General features: G+C 41.5%; 5 protein-coding genes and 2 long non-coding RNA genes across 14 annotated transcripts; 6 read left to right on the top strand and 1 right to left on the bottom strand.

Moving 5' to 3' along the window:
- The first annotated feature begins 55 nt into the window (after window positions 1-55).
- Window positions 56-11,650, top strand: LOC135334913 (KN motif and ankyrin repeat domain-containing protein 1-like). The gene is made up of 4 exons (XM_064530286.1): window positions 56-166; window positions 11,060-11,157; window positions 11,212-11,313; window positions 11,463-11,650. The coding sequence occupies exons 1-4, from the start codon at window positions 70-72 to the stop codon at window positions 11,556-11,558; spliced, it is 393 nt and encodes a 130-aa protein (XP_064386356.1). The 5' UTR covers window positions 56-69; the 3' UTR covers window positions 11,559-11,650.
- LOC135334916 (uncharacterized) lies at window positions 217-1,299 on the top strand. Of its 2 annotated transcripts, none has more exons than XR_010394393.1 (3): window positions 217-740; window positions 795-892; window positions 1,088-1,299. It is a non-coding gene; the product is annotated as an uncharacterized LOC135334916 (long non-coding RNA). The 2 variants fall into 2 exon arrangements; XR_010394394.1 differs by having other exon boundaries at window positions 217-744.
- LOC135334881 (uncharacterized) lies at window positions 1,376-4,976 on the top strand. The gene has a single exon (XM_064530241.1). The coding sequence runs from the start codon at window positions 1,456-1,458 to the stop codon at window positions 4,816-4,818; it is 3,363 nt and encodes a 1,120-aa protein (XP_064386311.1). The 5' UTR covers window positions 1,376-1,455; the 3' UTR covers window positions 4,819-4,976.
- On the top strand, window positions 5,385-6,068 carry LOC135334920 (uncharacterized). The gene is made up of 2 exons (XR_010394399.1): window positions 5,385-5,731; window positions 5,789-6,068. It is a non-coding gene; the product is annotated as an uncharacterized LOC135334920 (long non-coding RNA).
- A 711-nt stretch (window positions 11,651-12,361) lies between the features above and the next one.
- Window positions 12,362-20,850, top strand: LOC135334876 (uncharacterized). 3 transcript variants are annotated; one of them, XM_064530231.1, is made up of 2 exons: window positions 12,362-19,376; window positions 19,565-20,850. In XM_064530231.1, exon 1 carries the CDS (start codon window positions 12,467-12,469, stop codon window positions 14,426-14,428), a length of 1,962 nt encoding a protein of 653 aa, XP_064386301.1. In that variant the 5' UTR covers window positions 12,362-12,466; the 3' UTR covers window positions 14,429-19,376; window positions 19,565-20,850. The 3 variants fall into 3 exon arrangements, with proteins under 3 accessions (XP_064386301.1, XP_064386300.1, XP_064386302.1); XM_064530230.1 differs by having other exon boundaries at window positions 19,562-20,850; XM_064530232.1 differs by having other exon boundaries at window positions 12,362-19,383; window positions 19,562-20,850.
- Window positions 19,377-20,850, top strand: LOC135334877 (uncharacterized). Its single transcript, XM_064530233.1, has one exon. The coding sequence runs from the start codon at window positions 19,460-19,462 to the stop codon at window positions 20,651-20,653; it is 1,194 nt and encodes a 397-aa protein (XP_064386303.1). The 5' UTR covers window positions 19,377-19,459; the 3' UTR covers window positions 20,654-20,850.
- A 55-nt stretch (window positions 20,851-20,905) lies between these two features.
- Window positions 20,906-27,312, bottom strand: LOC135334875 (probable ATP-dependent RNA helicase DDX43). 5 transcript variants are annotated; one of them, XM_064530224.1, is made up of 29 exons: window positions 27,199-27,312; window positions 26,951-27,038; window positions 26,775-26,852; window positions 26,652-26,714; window positions 26,524-26,586; window positions 26,402-26,464; window positions 26,202-26,336; window positions 26,087-26,142; window positions 25,863-26,028; window positions 25,761-25,809; window positions 25,565-25,674; window positions 25,419-25,500; window positions 25,259-25,356; window positions 25,153-25,208; window positions 24,872-24,925; window positions 24,431-24,495; window positions 24,191-24,301; window positions 23,945-24,018; window positions 23,826-23,893; window positions 23,670-23,770; window positions 23,525-23,612; window positions 23,410-23,469; window positions 22,524-22,591; window positions 22,134-22,199; window positions 22,042-22,085; window positions 21,893-21,956; window positions 21,618-21,692; window positions 21,428-21,515; window positions 20,906-21,269 (listed from the first exon to the last, which is right to left on the bottom strand). In XM_064530224.1, exons 2-29 carry the CDS (start codon window positions 27,030-27,032, stop codon window positions 21,036-21,038), a joined length of 2,361 nt encoding a protein of 786 aa, XP_064386294.1. In that variant the 5' UTR covers window positions 27,033-27,038; window positions 27,199-27,312; the 3' UTR covers window positions 20,906-21,035. The 5 variants fall into 5 exon arrangements, with proteins under 5 accessions (XP_064386294.1, XP_064386298.1, XP_064386296.1 ...); XM_064530228.1 differs by having other exon boundaries at window positions 20,906-21,194; XM_064530226.1 differs by lacking the exon at window positions 26,402-26,464.
- Between the last annotated feature and the right edge of the window lie 70 nt (window positions 27,313-27,382).

Below are 27,382 nucleotides of genomic sequence, written 5' to 3'. Positions count from 1 at the left end.
ACACACCCCTACCCACACACCCCCACCCCCACACACACCACACACACACAGGCTGGCTACGCTCCACTGATGCTGGCAGCTGCTTGTTGTGTGGAGGTGGGTGAACACAGAGATATCATGGGACATCTGGTGGACAGGGGGGACATCAACAAGGCAGCTGACAAGGTGAGCTTGTCTCCTAGCAACACTATACGAGTTAGCAGTACAATGTATTATTAGCATGCATTGTGTACAGTAATAATGATTGTACTATAGACAGTTCAAATAGGGAGATGGTGATGTTGGTGATAGTGTGTGATCATGAGGCTACAACCATTACACAATAATCATTATACTTTGCATTCAGTTGGGTATATCCATTGTTGAACACACACAATCACATGTACCACATAATATTTAGACACTAGTTGATAAGATTTGATAAGTGAAAAGTGTCTCAAGTATAAATTATAGACTCTGTTTTGTCAGTTTGTCAGTGTCCATAATTTAGAAGCCCTCAGGCTACGCTCGGGATACTAAAGCAGTACTGGCCTTTGAGCTTCTAAATTCCATATTGATTATAGACACCTCCAAAACAGTGTCTATAATTACATAGCGTGTACACGTACAAACAATGCTAATAACTTGTTTGATGTGTCAGGATCAACGGACTGCTCTGATGTTGGCGCCTGCAGTGGTTCTCTGGAGATGGTCTCTCTGTTCCTGGAGAAAGGTGCCGACGTTATAACCTCTGGGACAAGGTGGGTGTGGCAATATCTGTACCTGCATGTCACATGACAATCACATGACTGCAGGCTCCTCGGCACTCATGTTTGCTGGTCAAAGTGGTCATACAGAGATAGTGGGGTCACTTCTCACACACCCTCACACAGATCACAGTCTCAGGGACAATGTAAGTTAAGGGTTGCTATTTGCATGATGCATTAATATAATTCTCATACCATATCCCCATAATTGTTGCATTGCATAATTATGTCTGCTAGTGTCCCTATCCACTGCATACTTCTTCACTATTAACCCTTCTGTCTCCCTCCACTATTAACCCTTCTGTCCCCCTCCTCTATTAACCCTTCTGTCTCCTCCTTAGGACGGCCTAACAGCTCTGGACATTGCTAAAGAGGCGGGGTTCACTGAACTGGCGTTGCATGCTGGGGAAACACTCCAAATCAAAATATAAACGATGACAACAGTCTCTAGGATTGTAGATTTTATCAATGATCATGTGCCCATTTTTTGTATCTCTTTTATCATTCTGTGTTGAGTCTTGTCAGGCACTCCTGAAATGGTTCCTATAAGGTGCATTGTGTATTTACGGTTATAATTGAGGGCGGCACATGACCGATTATGCCGGGGTGGTCTGCCGTGTAGACTCACAAGTAGTCACTGTTGCACAGCGAAAAGTGCTGGCGAGTCTGCCTTTTCTGCAAGAAGCTAATTGAGCTAGACTTAGTCGCTATGGTTGCTCAACAAGCAGCAATGTACAAGATGCTTCATCTACTCGGCCTGCTAGTGACAGCTGGTCTCCTCTCTCCTTGCATGGCAGAGACCTTCTATGTCACCCCAACCCTCCCAGCCCCAGCTGACTGTCCTCAACCTTGTTACACACTGGACCAGTTTACTCAAAACCAGAGTTTATTATCTGGCCACAACAACATCACTCTGATATTCCTGGAGGGAGTTCACAATCTCAGCGACTACCTTACTGTTAATACTAGTTTTATAATCTTGCAGCCAGCACTTCCAAACCTGGGACAACGCCCGAAGATTATTGGTCGATTAGACATAACAGTGATTTTAATCACATCATCAAATGTATTGATCACAGAAATTTTGTTTGAGAATGTTCTACTATATGTATTTGAGATTCATGTAGCTACTATCCGATCGTGTAGCTTTTGTGGTCATGGTGGTGGCTTGGAACTGGGTAACTACCAAGACCCGATTGCCGACAGCTCAATAGTAATCAAAAATTTGACTATATCTCAAACCTATAGGGGAGTTTTGGTCTTGGCAGTAGAAAAAGTTTTAATTGAGGACAGCGTGATTTTTCAGAATGTGTTCTATGGAGTAACTACTGCTAACACATCAAATGTAACTATTGTCAATTCCAACATAAGTCATAATGGTATCGGCATTCTATCAAATGGCTCAGGCATTACACTGCGAAGCTCTTGGATTGATAGCAATGATGTTGGAGTTGTGCTAATAACGAAAGATAAGAAGGAAATAGATCACTGTTGTTTCACACGAAACAGAGTCGTTGGAATATGGTTATTCAATCAAGAAGAAACACTTTTCAGAGACTGTAGATTCGATAACAACAACGGAACACCAATCCTAGCCTACAAAAGTACCTTCCAGTTGTCAGGAGAGAATGTGTTTGTTAACAACATTGCAGTAAGAGGCGGTGGTCTGGCCTTGTATCAATCAACAGTGGCGTTTGATTCAGGATCTACTACACGTTTTGAGAACAATACAGCTCTGGAGTACGGTGGAGGGATCTATATTGCTACAGAACCACCTCTCCATCCACAGCTACTAGTTGTTACTGTGGAGATCGAACTTTTGCAAAACTTCATCTCTAACTTTCATGAACCTTGCTTTTATAACAATGCCAGTGATACTCAAGTGACGTTTTTTGGAAACAATGCTAGTTTCGGTGGAAGGGATATTTTTGGAGTAACAGAAGTATCATACTTTGAGGAGAAATGCTCAGTTTCAGAGAATAGTATTTTTCATTTTGACGACTCAGTACCGAGTACTTATCGACTTGCATCAAACCCTTCTCGAGTGTGTTTCTGTGAAAACGATACACAACAATGCCAAAACCGTTCATACCTTGTATTAAACGAGATGAAGTTTCCAGGGGAGAGCTTTGAGACTTCTGTAGTTTTTGTAGGATTCAACTTTAGCAGAGTAACAGGAACTGTGTTTGCAACTGTACTGGATGGACAGGCTGGAAGCATCAATGATAATCAACGTACACAATCTGTCTATGACTACGAGCACTGCACGACACTAACCTACACAGTATTGTCCAACCAAACAAGCAGACCCCTTCAACTAAGCCTCTCTGTTGAAGAATCGTTTGTTCAAGGCAATCCAGACGATATAATTAAAGAAAGTGTAAGTAACATATACTCTCTTGCATGCAACGCTACGCACTTCCCAGCACCGTGTACAGCTCTTCTCCATACGGCCATCTTCATTAACATCACTGTTGATAAGTGTCCACTGGGGTTTCAGCTTAATAATACTTCAAGTATGTGCGGTTGCGACGAATACAGTAAGCAGTTGATGTTAACTTGTGAGATTCAAAACCATACTGGCGTTATCACTAGAGAAGGAACTGTGTGGGTGGGAGTGGACACTGTCAAAAATAAAACTGACCTTTACTACTTGTATCAATACTGTCCTAGTGACTACTGCACTAGGTCTGCAATACCTGTTCACTTGACATCCCCTGATTCACAGTGCAGCTCCAACCGTGCTGGAATACTGTGTGGGAGATGTAAAGGTAACTACAGCCTGCAATTAGGAGGTGATCGGTGCATACAATGCAATGACAATAGTTCTGTTGCACTGTTGATTGTGTTCGCCATCCTCGGGATTTTATTGGTTGCTATGATTACAATCTTTGACTTCACAGTTGCCAATGGTACCATAAATGGACTTATATTCTACGCAAATGTTGTGTGGATTAACAATGCTATATTGTTCCCACAGCGGAACATTGGCTACTACATCATCACTGTGCCTATAGCTTGGATTAATCTGGACTTTGGTATTGAGACTTGTTTTATTCAAAATTTGGATCAAGTAACTAAAAGTGGTTTACAGTTTGTGTTCCCAGTCTACATCTGGTGCATTGCTGGTCTCATCATTTTAGTGTCTCGGTATTCCATAAAAGCCACTCGATTCTTTGGTAGAAACTCAGTTGCTGTTTTGTCCACTCTGATCTTGCTATCTTATGGGAAGCTGTTCAGGATTATCACAAATGTGCTTACTCCATCTGACATTAGTGGCTCTGGTGGTTCTATCCGCAGAGTTTGGTTTCTGGATGGAAATGTTGAATATGGAATAACCCCGGGTCACATTGTCTTAATGGTGGTTGCACTACTCTTTATGCTATTGTTTTGGTTGCCATTCACTTTGACTCTCCTTCTAGTGCCCTTCCTAAAAGCCAAGTCAGACTACCGACCCCTTCGCTGGATTAACACATTCACGCCGTTTTTTGATACCTTTTACGGTCCTTTCAAAGACAAGCGACAGCATCAAGTGTGGACGGGGATTCTGCTCATCTCTCGTGTAGTGATATTGATTATTTCCGCATCAACCTCAACATCCAATCCGAATGCTAACATACTGGTAATGACCATTATAGCTACACTCCTGCTATTGTTCACATCCATTGTTGGCTATCTCTACAAGCAATGGTTTGCATCAGTGCTGGAAGTATTGTACCTGTTCAACCTCATCATCTTAGGTGGAGCATTCTTGTTTTATGAAAAGCAACCGGAAGATGTCCGACAAAACGACACCCTCAATCCAGTGACTGCTACCTCAGTTTGTATTGCTCTCCTTCAGTTTGCTTGCATTATAATCTTCCACATATCCAAGACAGTCGGACCCAAGCTTCAGAGGCTCGCCAAGAAGAAGAGACAAGAAATGGACAATACAAGCGTACAAGAAGAGGAACTCATACAAAGTGGAAGGTACAAAGTGACAACACAGGAAGTGACGTTGGGCAATGCAACGCAGCAGCGTCAATACTATAATGCCACTGATTATAGAGAGCCACTTCTGGATGATGTGTAGCAATAATAATATATAACATTGCGAAAGAAGTGATACCGAGTGTGCATACTAATTTTACATGCAATTTGAGTATGGTGATTAGGATATGTATGATTTTTGTGCTGATTGTTGATTATTAGCTGGATTGTGCAATAATATTATAGTTTGCTTCAATGATGGCAGTTGCTTGCACTACATACCAACCACACCCCCTCTTCGATAATTACATATAAACAAGAGCTAATTATTATGGGTTGCATTTTCAACAGATACACAAATTAATGATTAAGGTCCTCAAAAAGCAAAGATATAGGAGGGAAGGATTGGCAACGGAAGTGGTTCACGTGATCATTTTACATGTGTTTCTGCAGTTTTGTAATGAAACCATCCGTGACTCGCGTTTTCCTGCCAGAATGCCCGCGAAAAGCAGAAAAAGTCTGTTATGGTCTTCCTTTAGTGCCTCATGACCTCTCATGGTGTTACACTGATGTTGTGCTTTATTTAGAGTTAGATTATCTTGCCAGTTTGTAAAGCTAAAGAAACAAAGACTTTTTACTACAGAACAACTACAATTTTACAAGGTTTGATCCCTTTTTAAGAAACAGTACTCATCCATATTACTATTCTTCAAGTTTTCCTGGTTGTACGTATGTATGTAGGTTGATCTACTGAAAGGCAAAAATCGCCTATTCATACCATTTAGAATGTGTTGTAGTGTTGAGTATGGCTTATTTCATCTGACGTTTTATGCTCCCTTTTTAAGAAACACACATGCTTTTAAAATTATACTGACTTCATGAGAGTGTTTATCAATGTCAGGTCCATCAACTGGTACAGGTTTTGTGCTTTAAATTTTAGTCAGTTGCAGAAAATATGACTGGAGGTGTAAGGCCTGATTATCGGTAAGAAACAGAACTGGGATAGAAAGCTCCAGGTCAGTGCCACAGTGTTTTACTAACTCATTCATATGCCCCCCCCCCCACATACACAGTCATACTATTAGATCTTCATCGTACTATCAGTATGCTGGAAGAAATTTATGAAGCTGAAGAAGGAAGAGTTGATTGACTATTTTGGGCTACATATTAAAAAACGAAATGAAAGACTTTGTTACATGCAAAAGACCTGTACAGTTGTATAGCACCAGCTCTATCTCATGCAGCAGCAGCAGTAGCAGTTCATTATGCAGCTTATTATGGCAGTTTATATGACTTGTGAAATGTTGACAATTTATTAAAATTTGGTATTAATAAAATGTCGTACAGAACATGTTACAGAGAATATTGATAATGGCTACAGTACTATCAGTCTATCTATGTTATCTAGTTCTTGTGCATACAAGCCCAGAGCTTGTATCAAATGTGAGAATTAATGGACATGAACACAAGCAGTATTGTCTAAGTATTAAAGTGTTGTTTCTGAGCTTCTCTCTTTCTTGTTGACTTTGAGAATCCCTCTCAGTATTTAACTTGAGGCAGATTCTTGGGATGTCAACTTGCATCTGTCATCAATGACTTTTTTCAGAGTTAATAAGGATTTGTTCTCTCTGTTAGCCATAGTTTGGAGGCAACAAAAGTAGAGGCAAAGTGATGCATTCCAATGACGTAAGCGTGTCACGGAATAGCTTCAAATTTTCTACCGTTCCCTTCCTATATCTTTGCTCAAAGGCATCCGGAATTGAATTGCAATTACACAGGCGTGTAAGAATTCTAATTAAGAGATAATTGTTGTTCAGTTCCTTTCGCGGTCAGATCTTCCCCCACCCCCTTTTTTGGGGGGGGGGCGTGAAAGCTCTCCATCTCGGGGCTAAGAAAAAATTACATTGAAAAGAAGGAAGTAGTTTAGTGATAGTAATTATGTAGCAGTCAAAAATAAAAACAAAGCGAATATATATCATAAGTAGTTCATAGAGGAATTATATATTCAGGGGGGGGACTCGCCCCTCCTGAGATACAAGGTTGATATTGTCCATGTAAACTGGTCTGTGTAACGATGAGCGGCTTCCTCGAATGCACATTATTGCAGAGCGGATTGATGCAAAAGATAGCCTGCATCTAAGCCATCCCATTACAGCTGGGTAGGGATTTTGTCTTTTCGAGGATAACAAATCAGCGAGCCTCTTGTAGAAGGTTGCTGCTTCTTTGCCCATTCCTCCCCAGGTTGAGAGGACTAAGGGTGTGAAGACTCCCCGCTCGATTTCTCTGACCCTTTGTCCGTATTCCCTCTTTTTTGCTTGCTCGTGTCTCCTGTAGGCATCTCCGGAACGGTTACTAGGTGCGTTAGGGTAGAAAACCCTTACATCAAAAAATGCATCTTGGTGGTTGTTCCAGAAGCCTCTTGCACGAATCGGGGCGAGCATGGTTGCTTGTGTTTACTGATCTGGCAGAAAAGAGCTCTCCAGTGAGGGGCTGGAGGGGTGGCTCTGTAGCGACATTATGGCATACTTCTGTGAGCAGTGAGGCTGTGATGTCACGAATTTCGTTGTGGCGAATAGTCGGGAAGCCCCCCATGTGGCAAATCATAGCGTGATCTACAGAGAAGTTTGCACCACAGTTGCATGTTTTAGGGATGTTGCTGAGCTGCCAGTTATATCTCAGACGTAGAGCGTCTCTGAAATCTCCCTTGTGTAACTGGAAGCCGTGTGTGCCTATGGGTATAACCAATAGCCATGAGGCTCCTTTTTCACTTGCCAGATCTGCGTGACGTTTCAGATCACTGGGTAACTTGTCCTTGACATCATTGGCTTGTTGAGCATGTTCCGCACGGTTTAGGGCTCTCACATCTCTTTTAGCGGTTGCTGTTATCATCGGGTACCGGGTCTGCATTCTGATCCATGGCTTGAGACACGATGAGAGAGACTACACTGTAAAAAAAAAAGTGCGGTGAGCACACTAAAACCGTCGCATATAGCACACTTTTTCAAAAAAGCGTGCTATATGCGACGGTTTTAGTGTGTCCACCGCGCGCACTTTTTTCAATCATTTTTTACAGTGTAGGGGTTTAACCATTCCCCCACCCCCTCCTCTTCTGTGTACCAGCCACGCCCGTTTTTCTGCAAGAAGCCAAAAGCTAAGCTTGCTGTTGTTTTGCAATGTACAAGATGCTTCAACTACTCGGCCTGTTAGTGACAGCTGGTCTCCTCTCTCCTTGCATGGCAGAGACCTTCCATGTCACCCCAACCCTCCCAGCCCTAGCTGACTTGGAACAGTATGCTAAGCACGGGAATTTATCTGGCCACAGCAACATCACTCTAATATTCCTGGAGGGAGTTCATAATCTCAGTGACTACCTTACTGGTTTCATAATCTTGCAGCCAGCAATTCCAAACCAGGGACAACGCCCGAAGATTATTGGTCGATGTGACACTAATAATGGTGGGTCTCTGTTTACAATAACTGCATTAAATACATTGATCGAAGGACTTTTGTTTGAGAATGTTTCACTAGAGCTATATTATGAAGGAGTTACAGACCTGGATGTTAGCTCAATAACAATCAAAAATTCCATTATATCTAGATCTACTCACACTAGTGTAGGAGTCAATGCCTACTCAGTAAAAAATTATTTGATTGAGGACACTACAAGTTGGACGAGTATATGCATTATTAATTCAAAGTATATCAAATGTGACGATTGTCAATTCCAACATAAGTCATATTAATGGTTTTGGCATTGTATCATATGACTCAGGCATAACACTCCAAAACTGTCAAGTGGATAGCAATGATTTTGGAGTTTTGGTATTATTATAAAAATGAAAAACACTTTAATATAATTGATAACTGTTCTTTCACACGAAACAGATTCTTTGGAATATGGTTAGTGAATGTCCGTCAACTAGCAATTTTCAGAGACTGTAGATTCGATAACAACAATGGAACACCAATCCTAGCCCACGGAAGTACCTTCCAGTTGTCAGGAGAGAATGTGTTTTCTAACAACACTGCGATAAGAGGAGGTGGTCTGGCCTTGTATCAATCACAAGTGTCATTTTATTCACGATCGACTACACGCTTTGAGAACAGTACAGCTAGGGAGTATGGTGGGGGGATCTACATTGCTACAGATTCAACTTTCCCTCAACAGCTAGGAGTTGCTCTGGAGAGCATAGATTTTGATGAATTAATTTCAAGCACATGTTTTTATTACAGTGAACACACAAATAGTGATACTCTGAATGTGACGTTCTTTGGGCTAATTTTGGTGGAAGGGACATCTTTGGACTAACAAAAGCATCATACTATAATCATAAATGTCCAGTTTCAGAGAATAGTATCTTTCATTTTGACGACTCAGTACCGAGTACATCTCGACTTGCATCAAACCCTTCTCGAGTGTGTTTCTGTGTAAACAATACACCACAATGTCAAAACCGTTCATACCTTGTATTAAACGAGACGAGGTTTCCAGGAGAGAGCTTTAATATTTCCGTAGCTATTGTGGGATTCAACTTTAGCAGAGTAACAGGATCTGTGTTTGCTACTGTACTGGATGGAGAGGCCGGAAGCATCAATGATAATCAGCATATACAATCTATCGATGACTATGTACAATCCACGGAACTAACCTATACAGTATTGTCCAACCAAAGAAACAGGACCCTTCAACTAAGCCTCTCTGTTGAAGAATCGTTTTTCAAGACAATCATGACGACATAATTAAAGTAAATAACATATACTCTTTTGCATGCAACGCTACACACTTCCCAGCACCGTGTGCAGCTCTTCTCCATACGACCATCTTCATTAACATCACTGTTGATAAGTGTCCACTGGGCAGAGATAGAGTAATAGATCTCTGCACTGGGGTTTCAGGTATGTGTGAATGTAGCCTCGAGACCAGCCCGATTAAAATACATATTTTAATCGGCCTGGTCTCGAGGCTAGTGTGAATGCTAACCTGTGAGATTCAAAACCATACTCAGTGGCGTTATCACCGAGGAGGAACTGTGTGGGTGGGAGTGGACACTGTCAAAAATGAAGCAGACCTATACTACTGGTATACCTGTCCTAGTGAATACTGCAATAGGTCTGTATAATAGCTGTTCACTTGACATTCCCTGATTCACAGTGCAGCTCCAACCGTGCTGGAATACTGTGTGGGAGATGTGCTGACGACTACAGCCTGCAATTAGGAGGTGATCGGTGCATACAATGTCATGACAATAGTTCTGTTGCTCTACTGATTGTGTTCGCCATCCTCGGGATTTTATTGGTTGCTATGATTACACTCTTTGACTTCACAGTTGCCAATGGTACCATAAATGGACTCATTATCTACGCAAATGTTGTGTGGATTAACAATGCTATATTGTTCCCACAGCAGGGCAAGAACATTGGCTACTACATCATCACTGTGCCTATAGCTTGGATTAATCTGGACTTTGATATTGAGACTTGTAAGTGACGTTGGACAATGCAAAGCAGCAGCGTCAATACTATAATATCACTGATTATAGAGAGCCACTTCTGGATGATGTGTAGCAACATTATTATATGTAGAGAAAACTGATTTACGTGTGTATATTAATTATAGTTTGATTGTGCTGCATAAGAGAAATTAAGAACTGATTTATAATAATTATGTATTTTTGCTTCTATGTACAGGACGAGAAGGTACCCCTCACACACGCACACATACCTCCACCACACTGTCACACACCACACACACACACAGGCTGGCTATACACTCCACTGATGCTGGAAGTTGCTTGTTGTGTGGAAGTGGGTGAACACAGAGATATCATGGGACACCTGGTGGACATGGCAGCTGACAAGGTGAGCCTGTCTCCTAGCAACACTATACGAGTTAGCAGTACAATGTATTATTAGCATGCATTGTGTACCGCAGTAATAATGATTGTACTATAGACAGTTCAAATAGGGAGATGGTGATGTTGGTGATAGTGTGTGATCATGAGGCTACAACCATTACACAATAATCATTATACTACTTTGCATTCAGTTCGGTATATCCATTGTTGAACACACACAATCACATGTACCACATAATATTTAGACACTAGTTGATAAGTGAAAAGTGCCTCAAGTATAAATTATAGACTCTGTTTTGTCAGTGTCCATGATTTAGAAGCCCTCAGGCAATTGTATAGTACCCTGGTTACGCTCGGGATACTAAAGCAGTACTGGCCTTTGAGCTTCTAAATTCCATATTGATTATAGACACCTCCAAAACAGTGTCTATAATTACATAGCGTGTACACGTACGAACAATGCTAATAACTACTGTTTGATGTGTCAAAATCAACGGACTGCTCTGATGTTGGCTGCCTGCAGTGGTTCTCTGGAGATGGTCTCTCTGTTCCTGGAGAAAGGTGCCGACGTTAACCTCCGGGACAAGGTGGGTGTGGCAATATCTGTACCTGCATGTCACATGACAATCACATGACTGCAGGACGGCTCCTCAGCACTCATGTTTGCTAGTCAGAGTGGTCATACGGAGATAGTAGGGTCACTTCTCACACACCCTCACACAGATACCAGCCTCAGGGACAATGTAAGTCAAGGGTTGCTATTTGCATGATGCATTCTCATGCTTTTGATACCATCCACATAATTGTTGCATTGCATAATTATGTCTGCTAGTGTCCCGATATATCCACTGCCTACTTCTTCACTATTAACCCTTCTGTCTCCTCCCTCCAGGACGGCCTAACAGCTTTGGACATTGCTAAAGAGGCGGGGTTCACTGAACTAATGGCGTTGCTGGGGAAACACTCCAAATCAAAATATAAACGATGACAACAGTCTCTAGGATTGTAGATTTTATCAATGATCATGTGCCCATTTTTTGTATCTCTATATCTGTGTTGAGTCTTGTCCAGAAGAGGAACGCCAGGGTCAATAAGGTCACGTTTAATTAATAGGATTAAACATTCTTGTTCTGGGTTCTTGACCTTTGCTGCATATAGCAGCTTAGCGCTTCTGTTCTTTATTTGCCTGCCTGGAAAGCTTACTATACATATACCTAGATCTATCCAGTGCAGCAAGCCAGTACATCAAAATTTATACCCTAGCCACAGAAGGCTAATTTCCGTATACAGAACTATGGAATGCGTGTGATATTGGGAAAACCTCCACGCACCAGCAGCTCACCCCTCAGGGACCAACTTGGCTGGACTACACTCCAAGAAAGGTGGTAGAGGTTTATGCTCACTCTAGTTCACAGATGTCTGCTGAACCTTGCCCCTCCTTACCTGAAGAACAAGTTTAAACTCAACTCGATACTGTACAACATTGGGACCCGTGGATCAGGTAATATCCACCTAGGCCAGCCAAACTCTGAACACTACAGAAGGAGCTTTGAATACTCAGGTGCTCTGCACTACAACCGTCTCCCGCTATCCTCAAAATCATGCCCCACCTTAAAGTTGTTCAAAACCTCCCTGAAAACCCTACACATTACAATCTAGGAGAACACCTGTCATATATGAATTAATATCTATACTTATGTTTTATTTATTTATTTTTTTTCTTTTCTTTTTATATAGGACCTGCATGAAAACCTACCATTATGGTGGATGCAGCATTCCTATCCAAATGAAAATTGATCTATCTATCTATCTACCACAGCCACGCCCGTTTTTCTACAAGAAGCCATAAAGTTTAGTGAGCTAGCGCGCTATGGTACAGTTGTTCAGCAAGCAGCAATGTACAAGATGCTTCAACTACTCGGCCTGTTAGTGACAGCTGGTCTCCTCTCTCCTTGCGTGGCAGAGACCTTCTATGTCACCCCAACCCTCCCAGCCGGCCCACCTGACTGTCCTCAACCTTGCGACACCTTGGACCACTATGCTCAGCACGGAAATTTATCTGACCACATTAACAACATCACTCTGATATTCCTGAAGGGAGTTCACAATCTCAATAGGACCCTGAGTATTTATACTAACAATATAACCTTGCAGCCAGCACTTCCAAACCTGGGACAACGCCCGAAGGTTATTGGTCAATTATACCCTACTAATTCTTTGATTAGTATCGCATCATCAAATGTATTGATCGCAGAAATTTTGTTTGAGAATGTTCTACTATCTGTATCTGATTCTGTATCTGATTCTGTAGGATTTACAGCTACTTTCCGATGGTGTAGCTTTTTTGGTCATCGTGGTGGCTTGGTACTGCGTAAAAACACGCAAGACCCGATTGCTGACAGCTCAATAGTAATCAAAAAGTCGACTATATCTCACACCTATATGGGAGTTTGGGTCATTGCAGGAAAGAAAGTTTTGATTGAGGACAGCGTGATATTTCAGAATGATTTGTATGGAGTATATACTGTTAACACACCAAATGTAACTATTGTCAATTCCAACATAACTGATAATAGTATCGGCATTCTATCAAATCGCTCAGGCATTACACTGCGAAGCTCTTGGATTGATAGCAATGATGTTGGAGTTGTGCTAATAAGAAAAGATAGGAATGAAATAGATCACTGTTGTTTCACACGAAACAGAGTCGTTGGAATATGGGTATTCAATCAAGAAGAAACAATTTTCAAGGACTGTACATTCGATAACAACAACGGAACACCAATCCTAGCCTACCAAAGTACCTTCCAGTTGTCAGGAGAGAATGTGTTTGTTAACAACATTGCAGTAAGAGGAGGTGGTCTGGCCTTGTATCAATCACAAGTGATATTTGATTCAGGATCTACTACACGTTTTGAGAACAATACAGCTCTGGAGTACGGTGGGGGGATCTATATTGCTACAGAACCACCTCTCCCTCCACAGCTACTAGTTATTGTGGAGAACGGAATTTTGCAAGACGTTATCTCTAACTTTTATGAACCTTGCTTTTATAACAATACCAGTGGTGATACTCGAGTGACGTTCTTTGGGAACAATGCTAGTTTCGGTGGAAGGGACATTTTTGGAGTAACAAAAGTATCATACTTTGAGGAGAAATGCTCAGTTTCAGAGAATAGTATTTTTTATTTTGACGACTCAGTACCGAGTACATCTCGACTTGCATCAAACCCTTCTCGAGTGTGTTTCTGTGTAAACGATACACAAAACAGTACGTACCTTGTATTAAACAAGATAACATTTCCAGGGGAGAGCTTTGAGACTTCTGTAGCTCTTGTGGGGTTTAACTTTAGTAGAGTAACAGGAACTGTGTTTGCTACTGTACTGGATAGGCAGGCTGGAAGTATCAATGATGGTCAACATATACAATCTATCAATGACTACGAGCAATGCACGACACTAACCTACACAGTATTGTCCAACCAAAGAAACAGGACCCTTCAACTAAGCCTCTCTGTTGAAGAATCGTTTGTTCAAGGCAATCAAGACGACATAATTAAAGAAAGTGTAAATAACATATACTCCGCTGCATGTATGTACTCCCCAGCACCGTGTGCAGCTCTTCTCCATACGGCCATCTTCATTAACATCACTATCGATAAGTGTCCACTGGGGTTTCAGCTTAATACTTCAAGTATGTGCGGTTGCGACGAATACAGTAAGCAGTTGATGTTAACTTGTGAGATTCAAAACCATACTGGCATTATCACTAGAGAAGGAACTGTATGGGTAGGAGTGGACACTGCCGAACAAGGAACAGACGTATACTACTGGTACCAGTACTGTCCTACACTGTAAAAACTGGAAAGTGACCGTCACCACCAAAAGGTAGTGAAACGGCTGCCACAATAGTCACCGCAAATCGACTGGTGACCCTCACCACTTTTTCAAATCACTACATTTAAGTAGTGACGATCACTACATTTAGGTAGTGAACATCACCAGAACTAGTAAAAATCACTATACAAAAATTCTGAAAATGTGCACAGAAAATAATAACAAGCATTATGCTTACTAGCCTAACAGAGTATAAAATGACAGTGTCTAATGGCCTGAGTTGATCATCAGTTCTTGGCTGTCTTTACATCCCAACCTCCTCCCTCCTCCTGTATATGCATGAAGGAGAAAGTATGTTTATTTCATTGTAATAGAGTCAACTATGTAGGTTGGAAGTGTATAATTATACAAATTAGATTATGTGCCGGGGGATATCGCATGATTAACAACAAAACTTTTGCATACCTACTGAGCTTCAATTATACGTGCATGTGTACCGGTAAACCACGTTTACGTTTTCGTTGGTAAGTTTTCGTAATTACCTGCTATGTATAATTAATTATAAGCCAAATAAAGTAATCCATGATGTCACAAATACTGAAGTATGAAAACAATGCGTGAAGCTGAGCCAATTATAGCTACAGAAAATAGCAGGCACAATTATGTCTACAAGAAGAAGTATCGGCCCGGACTATAGTGGTATACCTGAACAGCACACTGGAGAGCCAGGGAGGCTATGCAAATTCTTATTACTCTATATAGAGCAGTAATCAATTATTGTGAGCAGAACAATAAGGTTTGGAAGAACTGCTATACTGCAAGCCTTGTCAAAACAATTAATAGCTTGCTATAAATAATTCAAAATGAATGTTAACAATGGGTCTGCCTAAAACTCTGAAGAGGAACAACTTGCTAATCATACTGAAAATTAAGGTCAATGTGCTACAGGTGGCAGATTCATAATTATTTGCGTGATCAGAGGCCGCGGTTACTTATTTTCCTGGCAAAAAATGCTACAATTCATAAGGCCAATATAGGTACAATTTTCTTTCATCTGCACACATTCAAACTCCGCCATGGGACAGTCTCTTAACTAAAGCACTAGCAAGCTGCTACCAAGCTAACTGGCACATAGATACCGTGCAGTATCAATAAGCATGGCTCCCACTGCAGATATGTCTCAGCGAGGGTCAAAGTTCACTGAGGCTACCAATAAAGATGCAATTGAGATGCTACTATTCAACCTTTATAATTGTAAGAGCGGCCTCTGATCAAGCACAATTTATATACATACAGATTAGGGGGTGTTTAGTAACCTAGTAACAACAATTCTACAAATCTTTTGCTGACTTTATAGGCTAAGTACAAAGATGTGATACGAAGAGAGGTTGAAGTAAGACAATTATTTTTGGAACAAAATGAACTGTTACACTCTTGTTTTGTGTGCAAAAGCAGGACTAACAGAACTAACATATTAATCACTGACAACAAATTGTGGCAATACGGCAGCAGCATGCACATACCTTGATTTATGTCTATACTTAAAGGTGTCCAGTAGTATGGTTGCTCCACACGTTTTTTTTAACTTCATATCCTGCAAGTTAATTACAACAGTTACTGAACGCAATAGTGTGTAACAACAATAACAGTATAAATAAACGCGCTGCAGGTGCTGATGCCTTGTCCACTATTTATGGCAATAAACCTCCGAGGACGAAGGCAAAGTCTCAAGGCCAAGGATGGTTTAACGTTGCCATAAATTTTATAATTATAATTATATCTACTGAAATGAAAAATGCTTGCTATATATACCTAAGCTAACTCACCTTGCAAGGACTAGTAAACAGTTAAAAACTATTGAAAATGAACGAAAAGCGTGTGCATATTATTATAGCTTGTATAGCCAGTGCTAAACTTCTAGCGCTACGCACTAACTTGTCCATGTGTAACGAGCCTACCCATCTGTCCTCCCATTGCTAACTTATTTTTGGCTGTTTGTAACAAAATCAGTGCGCCCTTAAGGCAACGGAGTAGTGAAACTCCACCCAGTTGCTATGATACAACCCAAGCGGGACATAATGATGACATGATTGCTGCGACACTTAAAGACAAAACACTGCATGCAACGGCATTCCAAGTATTAGAGCAAAATTACCCATAACTCGGGAATGATGCAATGGCTATAGAGCCTTTACATTATACTTGCACTTCGTGTTCATTGGAACAGCTATGGCAATCTACACACAGACAGACAGTCACATACACACACAAACACAACTACTGTTATGTCGCTCATCTGTATAATAATATTATTAGTATGTATATGCTTGATCAGAGGCTGTGCGCATGGCTACTAAATGTTCATTTTGCTGACAAAGGAGGCTACAATTCGAGAGAGCACATTGTTCAAGAGAGGTGTTTATTAGCCCCAGCTAGTTATTTTTACTCGAACTATGCCATGAGAAAGTCTTCTAAAAGCACTACTTAAGCAAGCTGCTACCCTAGCTAGCTGCTACCGTAGATACCAATCAACCACGTGCAGAGACATAGCCTCAAAGTTCACTGAGGCTACTATTTGAGTGCGGCCTTCAAGCATATAACGGTACCTAACAATTAAGCTGCAACCGTACCAGTATTAATATGGCTGCCAAGTGCAGAGACACATAGCCTCAAAGTTCACTGAACCTAACAATTAAGCTGCAACTGTAGATACCAGTATTAATATGGCTGAAAGTGCAGAGACACATAGCCTCAAAATTCACTGAGGCTACTATTTGAGACCGGCTTCTATTGAAGACTACTTTATACGTACAAGCATCAGTAGTTCGAATTCTATAAATTTTACTGCATTAACAAAAGAGGATGGACGATTTTAGGATGGACAATTATTATGAGAGTACAGGAATGTAGAGTAAGCCCTACAATCCTGAGAGGGTTAGCTTGGAAGCTCGAAGTATTACAATTACAATGTGAAGTCCCTACTTCTTCTGAACTAGTATAGTTAATTAACTCACTTGTGTTGTGCATACTGAACGAAGCTTAGGGCAATGGGCTTTGGTCTTCCCTTGTTTAAGCCCTAATGAAGTGTTTACTTGCGCTTTGCTTGTCCTTCAGGAGAAATTCAGTTCTGCATAAAATATTAATTTAAACTGTGCAGCATGTTGAGGAACTTACCTAGTTACACAGTTTTGTCAAACAACTCTCAAAGCATTCTCTAAAAGCTCAACTTGTCTGCTTCTTTAAAAACTCCAGCAAATAATTTTTGTTGATGTGTGCAGCTGCAAATCTGCAGCTGCATAATTGCACGTGCCCTTATTTGGTCATAGGTCTATTCAACAAACAAGAGCGCGCAAGTGAAGATATGGACATGGAAGGAGCTATAGCAAGCTAACTAGATCTTCCTATTACAGTTCAATTCAGTGACAAGGAAAGGCATTTGGCAGTCTTATATTGCTGCTACCAAAGGATAAGGAATAGTAGTGTGTGGATGAATAGTGTTGAATCATGTAGCTTAGATATGGAGCATGTTGATGTCGTGTAACATCTTATAGTAAAAGCATTCCATGAACTGTTTTACTGAGGCAATTATGGTTAACAGTAAGCCGGGTTGCGTGTTGACTATGTCTTGGTGACTCAGTTTCTGTAAAATAGACCACTAAATCTAGATCTACCTGGTACGGGTTAGCAGTAAGTCGTGTTGCGTGTTGATCGACCAGGTACAGAAACCTCTTTTCAAAGATGTTACACAATTAATACATCGCTTCAACTAGTAATTGTATTTGTAAATACGTGTGTGAATCAATTGTTAATTATTTTGTTTGGTAAAATCTTATTATTGTGTACTGGCCTTAATATGAATGCAGATATGCCATTGTAACTGTTCAAGCTAGCAGTAACATTATACGTCTATGGATTGATAATCTCATGCTTCTCTTTTATTGCAGAATATGGAATGCTGCTCAGGCAAAAAAGCTTAGTGAGATATCAGGGCACCATGGGGCCTCTTTGCAGCCTTTATACTTAGTCAGCAAACTAGATCCATCAAGCATCTGCTTGAGTTTGTCACTCCCTTAGATTTAACGGCATAATTATTATTGATGCTGATTGCCTTAAAGTTACAACCAAAGCTTACGTCTGTACCTGTTGGGAGTGGTCGGGAATAGTGTATTATTTATGTCCCAGTTTGTCATCATTGTTAGGGGAGGAGCAATTGTAGCTATACAAGAACAATATTATAATTGTGTACTGCAAGTTTGTTGGGTAAAACTTCATGTTGTTTCAAGTTTACAGTCAGTGGTGGATATTAAAAAGACACCATTACATTATCGTATAATTATAATTATAGTAAGTAGCCGACCAAACAGTCGTCATACACTGATATAGAATATTATTTTATAGTTCGTTGTATTCTTCTGACTTGGTCTTCGACGGTAGCAGGATAGACCGTAAAAATGACAACTTGTGACTTTCACCATGAAATATTAAAAGTATCACATTGCATGCTGCATGCCTATCTATAAAATAATAATTAATGGAGCTGTGACACACACAGGAGAAGGTACAGGGAACAGTAAGTTAAGTGAGAGGTACCACTGCATGCACACTGTGATGAAGGACTTAGGATCTAGGAGTCATCGCGGAGGTTGAATGTAGTGAAGGACTTTGGTAGTGACCGTCACCACAGTTGGTATTGAGCTATGTTGGTGAAGGACTTAGGTAGTGACCGTCACTGAGATTGGTAGTGAGGATCACCACATACATAAATCACCACCATGTAGTGATTCGCTTAGGTAGTGACCATCACCACATTTGGTAGTGACGGTCACCACCCTGTTTTTACAGTGTAGTGAATACTGCACTAGGTCTGCAATATCTGTTCACTTGACATCCCCTGATTCGCAGTGCAGCTCAAACCGTGCTGGAATACTGTGTGGGAGATGTAAAGGCAACTACAGCCTGCAATTAGGAGGTGATAGGTGCATACAATGTCATGACAATAGTTATGTTGCTCTATTGATTGTGTTCGCCATCCTCGGGATTTTATTGGTTGCTATGATTACACTCTTCAACCTCACAGTTGCCAATGGTACCATAAATGGACTGATATTCTACGCAAATGTTGTGTGGATTAACAATGCTATATTGTTCCCACAGCAGGGCAGACAGAACATTGGCTACTACATCATCACTGTGCCTATAGCTTGGATTAATCTGGACTTTGGTATTGAGACTTGTTTTATTCAAAATTTGGATCAAGTAACTAAAAGTGGTTTACAGTTCGTGTTTCCAGTCTACATCTGGTGCATTGCTGGTCTCATCATTTTAGTGTCTCGGTATTCCATAAAAGCCACTCGATTCTTTGGTAGAAACTCTGTTGCTGTTTTGTCTACTCTCATCCTCCTATCTTATGGGAAGCTGTTCAGGATTATCACAAATGTGTTTACTCCATCTGACATTAGTGGCTCTGATGGTTCGATTCGCAGTGTTTGGTCCCTGGATGGAAATGTTGAATATGGAACAACACGGGGACACATTGTCTTAATGGTGGTGGCACTACTCTTTATGCTATTGTTTTGGTTGCCATTCACTTTGACTCTCCTTCTAGTACCCTTCCTAAAAGCCAAGTCAGACTACCGACCCCTTTGCTGGATTAACACATTCATGCCGTTTTTTGATACTTTTTACGGTCCTTTCAAAGACAAGCGACAGCATCAAATGTGGACGGGGATTCTACTCATCTCACGCGTAGTGATATTGATTGTTTTCTCAACAACCTCAACATCCAATCCGAATGCTAACATACTGGTAATGACCATTATAGCTACACTCCTGCTAGTCTACACATCCTTTGTTGGCTATCTCTACAAGCAATGGTTTGCATCTGTGCTTGAAGTATTGTATCTGTTTAACCTCATCATCTTAGGTGGAGCATTCTTGTTTTATCAAATACAATCGGAAGATGTCCGACAAAATGACACCCTCAATCCAGTGACTGCTACCTCAGTTTGTATTGCTCTCCTGCAGTTTGCTTGTATTATAATCTTCCACATAGCCAAGAAAGTCGGACCCAAGCTTCAGAGGCTCGCCAAGAAACGAGAAATGTATACAAGCATACAAGAAGATGAACTCATAGAAAGTGGAAGGAACGAAGTGACAACACAGGAAGTGACGTTGGGCAATGCAACGCAGCAGCGTCAATACTATAATGCCACTGATTATAGAGAGCCACTTCTGGATGATGTGTAGCAAAGCACACAGAAACTGATGTCGAGTGTGTGCATGTATTACATGTAATTAGTGATTAGTTTGATTGTGATGTGCGTAATAAACTATGTTAATTCTTGTAATGATTTTGTGCTGATTAATTATTATTTTTGATTTTGCTGATTATGTGTGTATGTTAATTATTAGTTTGTGCTGCATAATATATTATTTATAGTTTGCTTCAATGATGGCAGTTGCTTGCACTACATACCAACCACACCCCCTCTTCAGTAATTACATAATAACAAGAGCTTGTGATTATTATTATTATGGGTTGCATTTCGAATAGATACACAAATTAATGATTAAAATATTGTGCAAGAATTGAATAAATGAATTGTTCTTATTAAGAGATAATTATTGTTCAGTTCCATCCTCGGCCAGATCTTCCCCCGCCCCCGCCTCTTGACCTTCCGCCTCCTCTGCCCCCTCCGCCCCCAGGGACATTGTCCCTCTCTAGTTCCCTCTTCTTCTTCCAAGACTCGTACCGTTCTGCCATTGAGACGAGCTCATCAGGGACCTCCTGCATAAAGGTGGGGGGGATGAAGTGCATGTACACAGTGGACCCTCTCAACGGCCACCTCTGAGGAAAGGCCAACTGCAATATATAATGGCGATTTGTGTCCATTACAAAGAGGTGCCACTGTTAGTACTAAATTGAAGTTATTGTACTTATGGATAGTTGGTAGCACAAAAATAAGGGAACGCTGTTGTAACTGATGAACTTGTACACTTTTAGTACAAGACCACACCCACCTGTCCAGCGTCTGACAATATCCCAGTCAACTCTCGAGCCCATTGCCAGTTATCCCGAGTGATAAACGAGAGAGACTTGCCCGTACGCCTGTGTGTGGGCGTGGTGTGTGTGTAGGGGAGGGTACATCATGATGACTGAGCAAGAAGTAAACAAAAACATAAAACGTCAGTGTAGTGTGACAGTACTCACCCCGCCCTCCCAGTGCGACCAATCCGGTGGACATAGTCCTCAATATGACGGGGGAAGTCAAAGTTCACTACATGCCTGAACAAACAGATCGATAAATACAGTCAAGTCAGCAATAATTATTACATGTCTATAAGTACATGTACAGTACAACTAGACAAGAAGTGAACAAGCTACATGTATGGGTGAGACTGAGTGTGTGTGTGTGTGTGTGTGTGTGTGTGTGTGTGTGTGTGTGTGTGTGTGTGTGTGTGTGTGGGTGGATGTGTGATGCTCACGTGATGTCCACAATGTCCAGTCCCCTGGAGGCCACGTCCGTAGCTATTAGAATATGCACTCGCCCTAGTAACAACCAGAGAGATAATAGACACACACACCACCAAAGGGAACACAATCAATAATTACATGATAATAATTATTATTGTACCAGTTTTGAAGTCATCCAAAGCTTGCTCTCTATCGTATTGTTCTCTACAGAGGGGGTGGAGTGGGTGGGGCACACTACAGGAGTCCGCTCACCTGTCACCATGGATACATTGAGCCTCAATCCCCGCGAGCGCAAAGTCACTGGATAAGTCGTCAACACTGTATACAAAACACACAACGAGATTATAGGCTTGTATGATAGGCTTGTAGGCTTGTATGGTACTAGCTTGTAGGCTTATATGGTAGGCTTGTATGATAGGCTTGTATGGTAGGCTTGTAGGCTTGTATGATACTAGCTTATAGGCTTGTATAGTACTAGCTTGTAGGCTTGTATGATACTAGCTTATAGGCTTGTATGGTACTAGCTTGTAGGCTTGTATGATAGGCTTGTATGGTACTAGCTTATAGGCTTGTATGGTACTAGCTTATAGGCTTGTATGATACTAGCTTATAGGCTTGTATGATACAACACAGCTATCTCACGTTGATTTCCTCATGGCAAAGATTAGAACTTTTTCCTCTGGTTTCATGTCCGAGATGAACTGCAGTGTCTGTGTGTGTGTGGAGAGATGGAGTGATTGTTGCTATGACCACAGGAAGACTAAAAACAAGCCAGCACATTTACTTATACAACCTTTTTCACCTCACTTGAAATACACATTTTAAAAACAAAAAAAGAAATGTACCACTAATTGACCTCAGGTATGTACATATAGTAATAGTCAGAGCTGGGCATGTTCACAGTTTCAAATTGTTAATGAATGATAGATTGTGCAAGACCTAGATCTAAGCCTTCTTTAGAGTGATGTGCAAGACCTAGATCTAAGCCTTCTTTAGAGTGAATCCTATAGACGTTTAAGTGCACGGCATAATGTGGCAGCACTTGTAGATCTACCAGTAATCTGAATTTCAGGTAGTCGGCTTTTCAAATCATCTCAATGACGATTAGTTTATCGTGAGATCATCTAGACAGTACTCCCTTGGGCTGGCTTTATTAGCAGACACATCTCCAGTGTGTTGAAATCTATCAACAACCCTCCAAACAGTAGCTTCAGCAACAAACAATCTATCTACTGCTTCCTTAATGGTACAGCAATTGACAAGCCTTTGCCATATTATACCATTCTCCACCTCAGATCCTCATGATAGGATTTTGTACGGCCAGGTTCCCCCATTATTACTTGGTCTTGCACAATCAATCATTCATTTACTGTGAACATGCCCAGCTCTGACCATTACTATATGTACATACCTGAGGTCAATTAGTGGTACATTTCTTTTTTTGTTTTTAAAATATATATTTCAAGTGAGGTGAAAAGGTTGTAGCACCAGTATTTAATACTGAGCATGACACTGCATGTCAACTTACTCTATCTTTTTTCTCAGTATCGTCCAAAAACTCAATAGCTTGTTCCACCAGATTGCAAGCCTGAGGGCACACAATACAAGATCAGTACGCACACACTCCACCTCTCTCAGCTCACCCTCAGGTCTAGAGACCCAACGTAAACCTGGAATGGCTTCTTGAGGTAGGACTCAGCCAGTCTCCGCACACCAGGAGGCCATGTTGCACTGGACGAGGCAGAGGGTCAACCGGTCAGCAATGTGTGTGCAATCAACCCAACTCACCTGGTCATGACAGTCTGTCTGTCGGGCCGAATGTCCAACAGTATCTTCATGATCTGTGGCTCAAAGCCCATGTCCAACATCCGGTCAGCCTCGTCCAGCACCTGCACACACCATATCAAAGAGATTGATAGACCACATCAAAGGAAACACACTTACCAGGTAGGTGACACTGCGCACACTCAGCAGTTCGTTCATAAGCAGATCATTGAGCCTACCAGGTGTAGCTATGAGGGGGTAACTAATGTGCTTAGTTACAATCATCTAGTTGATCTCACCGATGACAATCTCCACTCCCTGACTGACTTTGTGGATCTGCTCTCTCCTGTCACCGCCTCCGTACACACACATACTACACAGGGGGGGGGGGGGGGGGGCAAAGTTCACCAGAATAGAGCACCACCTAAAAGGCTTCTACACACATGTACATGTACCAATGGCTGGCTGGCTACACATGTAGATTGAAACATGATAGACTAGTTGCCTAAGGGCTTCTACATACTCTTTGGTTGATAGTTGCCTACCACTTGATATTTTTGTACGAGTATTTCTTGGCCTCTTTCTCAATCTGTAGTGCCAGTTCTCTCGTAGGAGACAGCACTAGGACAGTTGGCCCACCTCTCTCAGCCATGGGACTAGGGGGGGGGGGGAAGAACTATAATTACTTGATATCTTGAATTAGCTTTCAGATTTGATCACCAGAACCAGAAACAATGGAATTACATTGAGCTGGTCAAAATGGGTCAAAGAATGATGCTACTCACGTTTCTTGTCCGTCGATGTGTATGAGGGCGGGGAGAAGGAATGCTAACGTCTTGCCAGTACCAGTCTGTATGTGTGTGTGGGGACGGGGGATACATGAGGACTCACTGTTAGAGGGGAACATTTCTTTTAACTGATCTAAACACATCGTTAGATAGGCCTTTCAAAGGGCATCTTTTAATTGTGAAATTGAAGAATCCTAACTCAAGTTATAAGCACTCAAAGTTAGCTACGAAAACAGGTCCATTTCAAGAAAAACACCCACTAATAGCCCACGCTTTTTTTCAGAAAATGGACAATTTGGGCACAAAAGAAATCATTGATCTAAGCACACCATATTGTAGCACTACCAAACAGCTACTAAACGCATCTTTTATTTTTGAAATTGGACGTTCCTAACTCAAGCTATAGATAATCACAGTCAGCCGTTCTTCCTTAGTTACTTGTGCTATTCCAACCATATCGAAGCCTTGCATCAGAATAGGCCAGGCTTGACTCTGAAGGGTATAAGAACATGACATCATCACTATATAGGACTGCTTGCCTGATACACTACACTACACTGCATTATAATTATGTCAAGTGTATTGTAATTATAATTACCAATAATAAATTAATTAATGATATCAATAATTGGAACTTGATTGATAAATACGTAGCGTACAGACAGATACACATTATGTCATTATTGCTATCAATACAATAGTTGGTACTGCCTGTGTACCTGTATGGGTGATGGTGTCACAAACTTTGCCTTTTCAATTTCTCTCAAAATATCGGCTGCAGAGAATACTCTAATTAAGCGAATTACATCGACTACATAAACTCACGATAGCAACTGAATGCTTGTTCGAACATTGCTACGGGGTTGGGTACTGATCGGGTAATGTCAGAGAGGTCAGTCACCGATATTCCATTGTGTCTTTCCCTATAATTAGATAATACTTACAGTGCAGAAATGTTTTTTTAAGCAAAATATTGAGAGCTTACCTGAAATCTTCCACTTGATCGACGCTCATTCCAGCTACTTCTGGGTCCTCAAAATAAAACTCCTTTTTAATGTCCGGACAATCTTATTGGGGGAGGGGGGTAGCATGATGCAGCCGTCATGTGACATTGAAGGATCGGCCACCTACCTGCCCATTTCTCAGCCTCCAGTGTAGCTCTGTTAGCGTTTAGATTGGCCCAGTTTATCTTGGGACGAGGTGCACCATCGATGGACGCAGCTGGCTTGTCTCGCGAGGAGCTACAGTAGAAATAGCCCATCACTAAAGAATAATTATAATAATAATTTAATCACAGACAATCCTACTACATAATAATTATTTTTACCTCTTTTCGAAAGAGAATGATGATTTTCCCCTGTCTCCTCCAAAACCTCCTACACAGACGAACACTAATTACCAGTGACAAATACACAACACTGTGTCTAACCTCTGCCCCCTCCTCCTCCGCCAAAGCTCCGCCCACCTCCATCATCGTACCTCCCACCCCCTCCTCCACCAGAGATGGCCTCTTCCACTAGACGCTTGGCGCTCTCCTGTGCTGAGCTGTCCCCAATAAGCTCCACTTCAGTTTCTGGTCCGGAGCCTTTGATCACCTGACAACAAGAGGGGGCGGGATGTGTGTGAAAAGTGGAGTGGGTGGAGGGTAGTTACCTTGATTTGTGCTCCACTGGTGCTCTCCATCTCACGTATACGAGACCCACCTTTACCTGTGTGCAAGGTCAGCAATATAATAGTATCGCTAGAGGCAGCAGTGCTACTACCTTACCTATAACCTTCCCAACATCTGATGAAGATATTGTCATTTTGAGGCAATCAGTCTCTTCAGAGCCGTTACTGACACTGGAATCACGATTCCCAAATCCTCGACCACTAGTCTTCCCTCCAAACCCTGCACTGCTCTCTACACACACAAGAACAATACAATGTCAAGAGTGTCTAAATGAGCTAGTATTAGCAGTTAGTTACCATTGGATTCACGGCTACCAAATCCTCGACCACTAGTCCTCCCTCCAAACCCTGCACTGCTCTCTGCACACACACAGAACAAAGAATGTTATCTGAGTGTCTAAATAATAGCAGTTAGTTACCATTGGATTCACGATTACCAAATCCCCGACCACTTGTCTTCCCTCCAAACCCTGCACTGCTCTCTGCACACACACAGAACCAGAACAAAGAATGTTATCTGAGTGTCTAAATAATAGCAGTTAGTTACCATTGGATTCACGATTACCAAATCCCCGACCACTTGTCTTCCCTCCAAACCCTGTACTGCTCTCTGCACACACACAGAACAACACAATGTCAAGAGTGTCTAAATCAACTAACGACTAGTTACCGTTGGTTTCTTCAAGGAAGCGATGACTTGCCAGAGCCCTCCCTCTCCCTCGTGGTTTAGCAGCTTGTCCAAACTTGCCTGGGGGGGGGGGTCGTGGATAACAGCAGTAATGCCATTTAATACGAATATTAATGCAATATCAGATAGTGAAGTGTAGATCTATAGATTATACGTACTGTCGTCTCGTTGATGTGGTAGTTGATACACCTTGTCCAGGACGACAGGCACAACACAGTCCTCCTCGTCCCAGTCACACATGCTGCACTGTATGGTGGGTGGGGGGGCCATGTTATGGTCATGTACAGCTACAAATAGCTAGTGGTGTTCACATGCAACTATAGCTGGGCCGGCCAAGCATCTATAAGCCTGCAATCCGTTACTTACTGGTAGATACATGCATACCCGAGCCTAATAAAACACTCACACTTGTCCACAGGCAATAGAACACAGTAGATCTGCAGATAGTTGATGATGTTTATCATGCATGTATGGTCTTGCACTTTTTTTTACCACGTGGGTAGTGGCGTTTATTAGAAATGGTTAAAAGGTTGAAGAGGTCGTCATTATGACACATGATAAAGCCTCGACCCAAACCGCATCAGTTATTT

Source organism: Halichondria panicea, chromosome 4, assembly GCF_963675165.1.
Source record: "Halichondria panicea chromosome 4, odHalPani1.1, whole genome shotgun sequence".
In the NCBI taxonomy this organism is placed as follows: Eukaryota; Metazoa; Porifera; class Demospongiae; order Suberitida; family Halichondriidae; genus Halichondria; species Halichondria panicea.
This window is presented reverse-complemented; position numbering and strand designations above follow the sequence as displayed.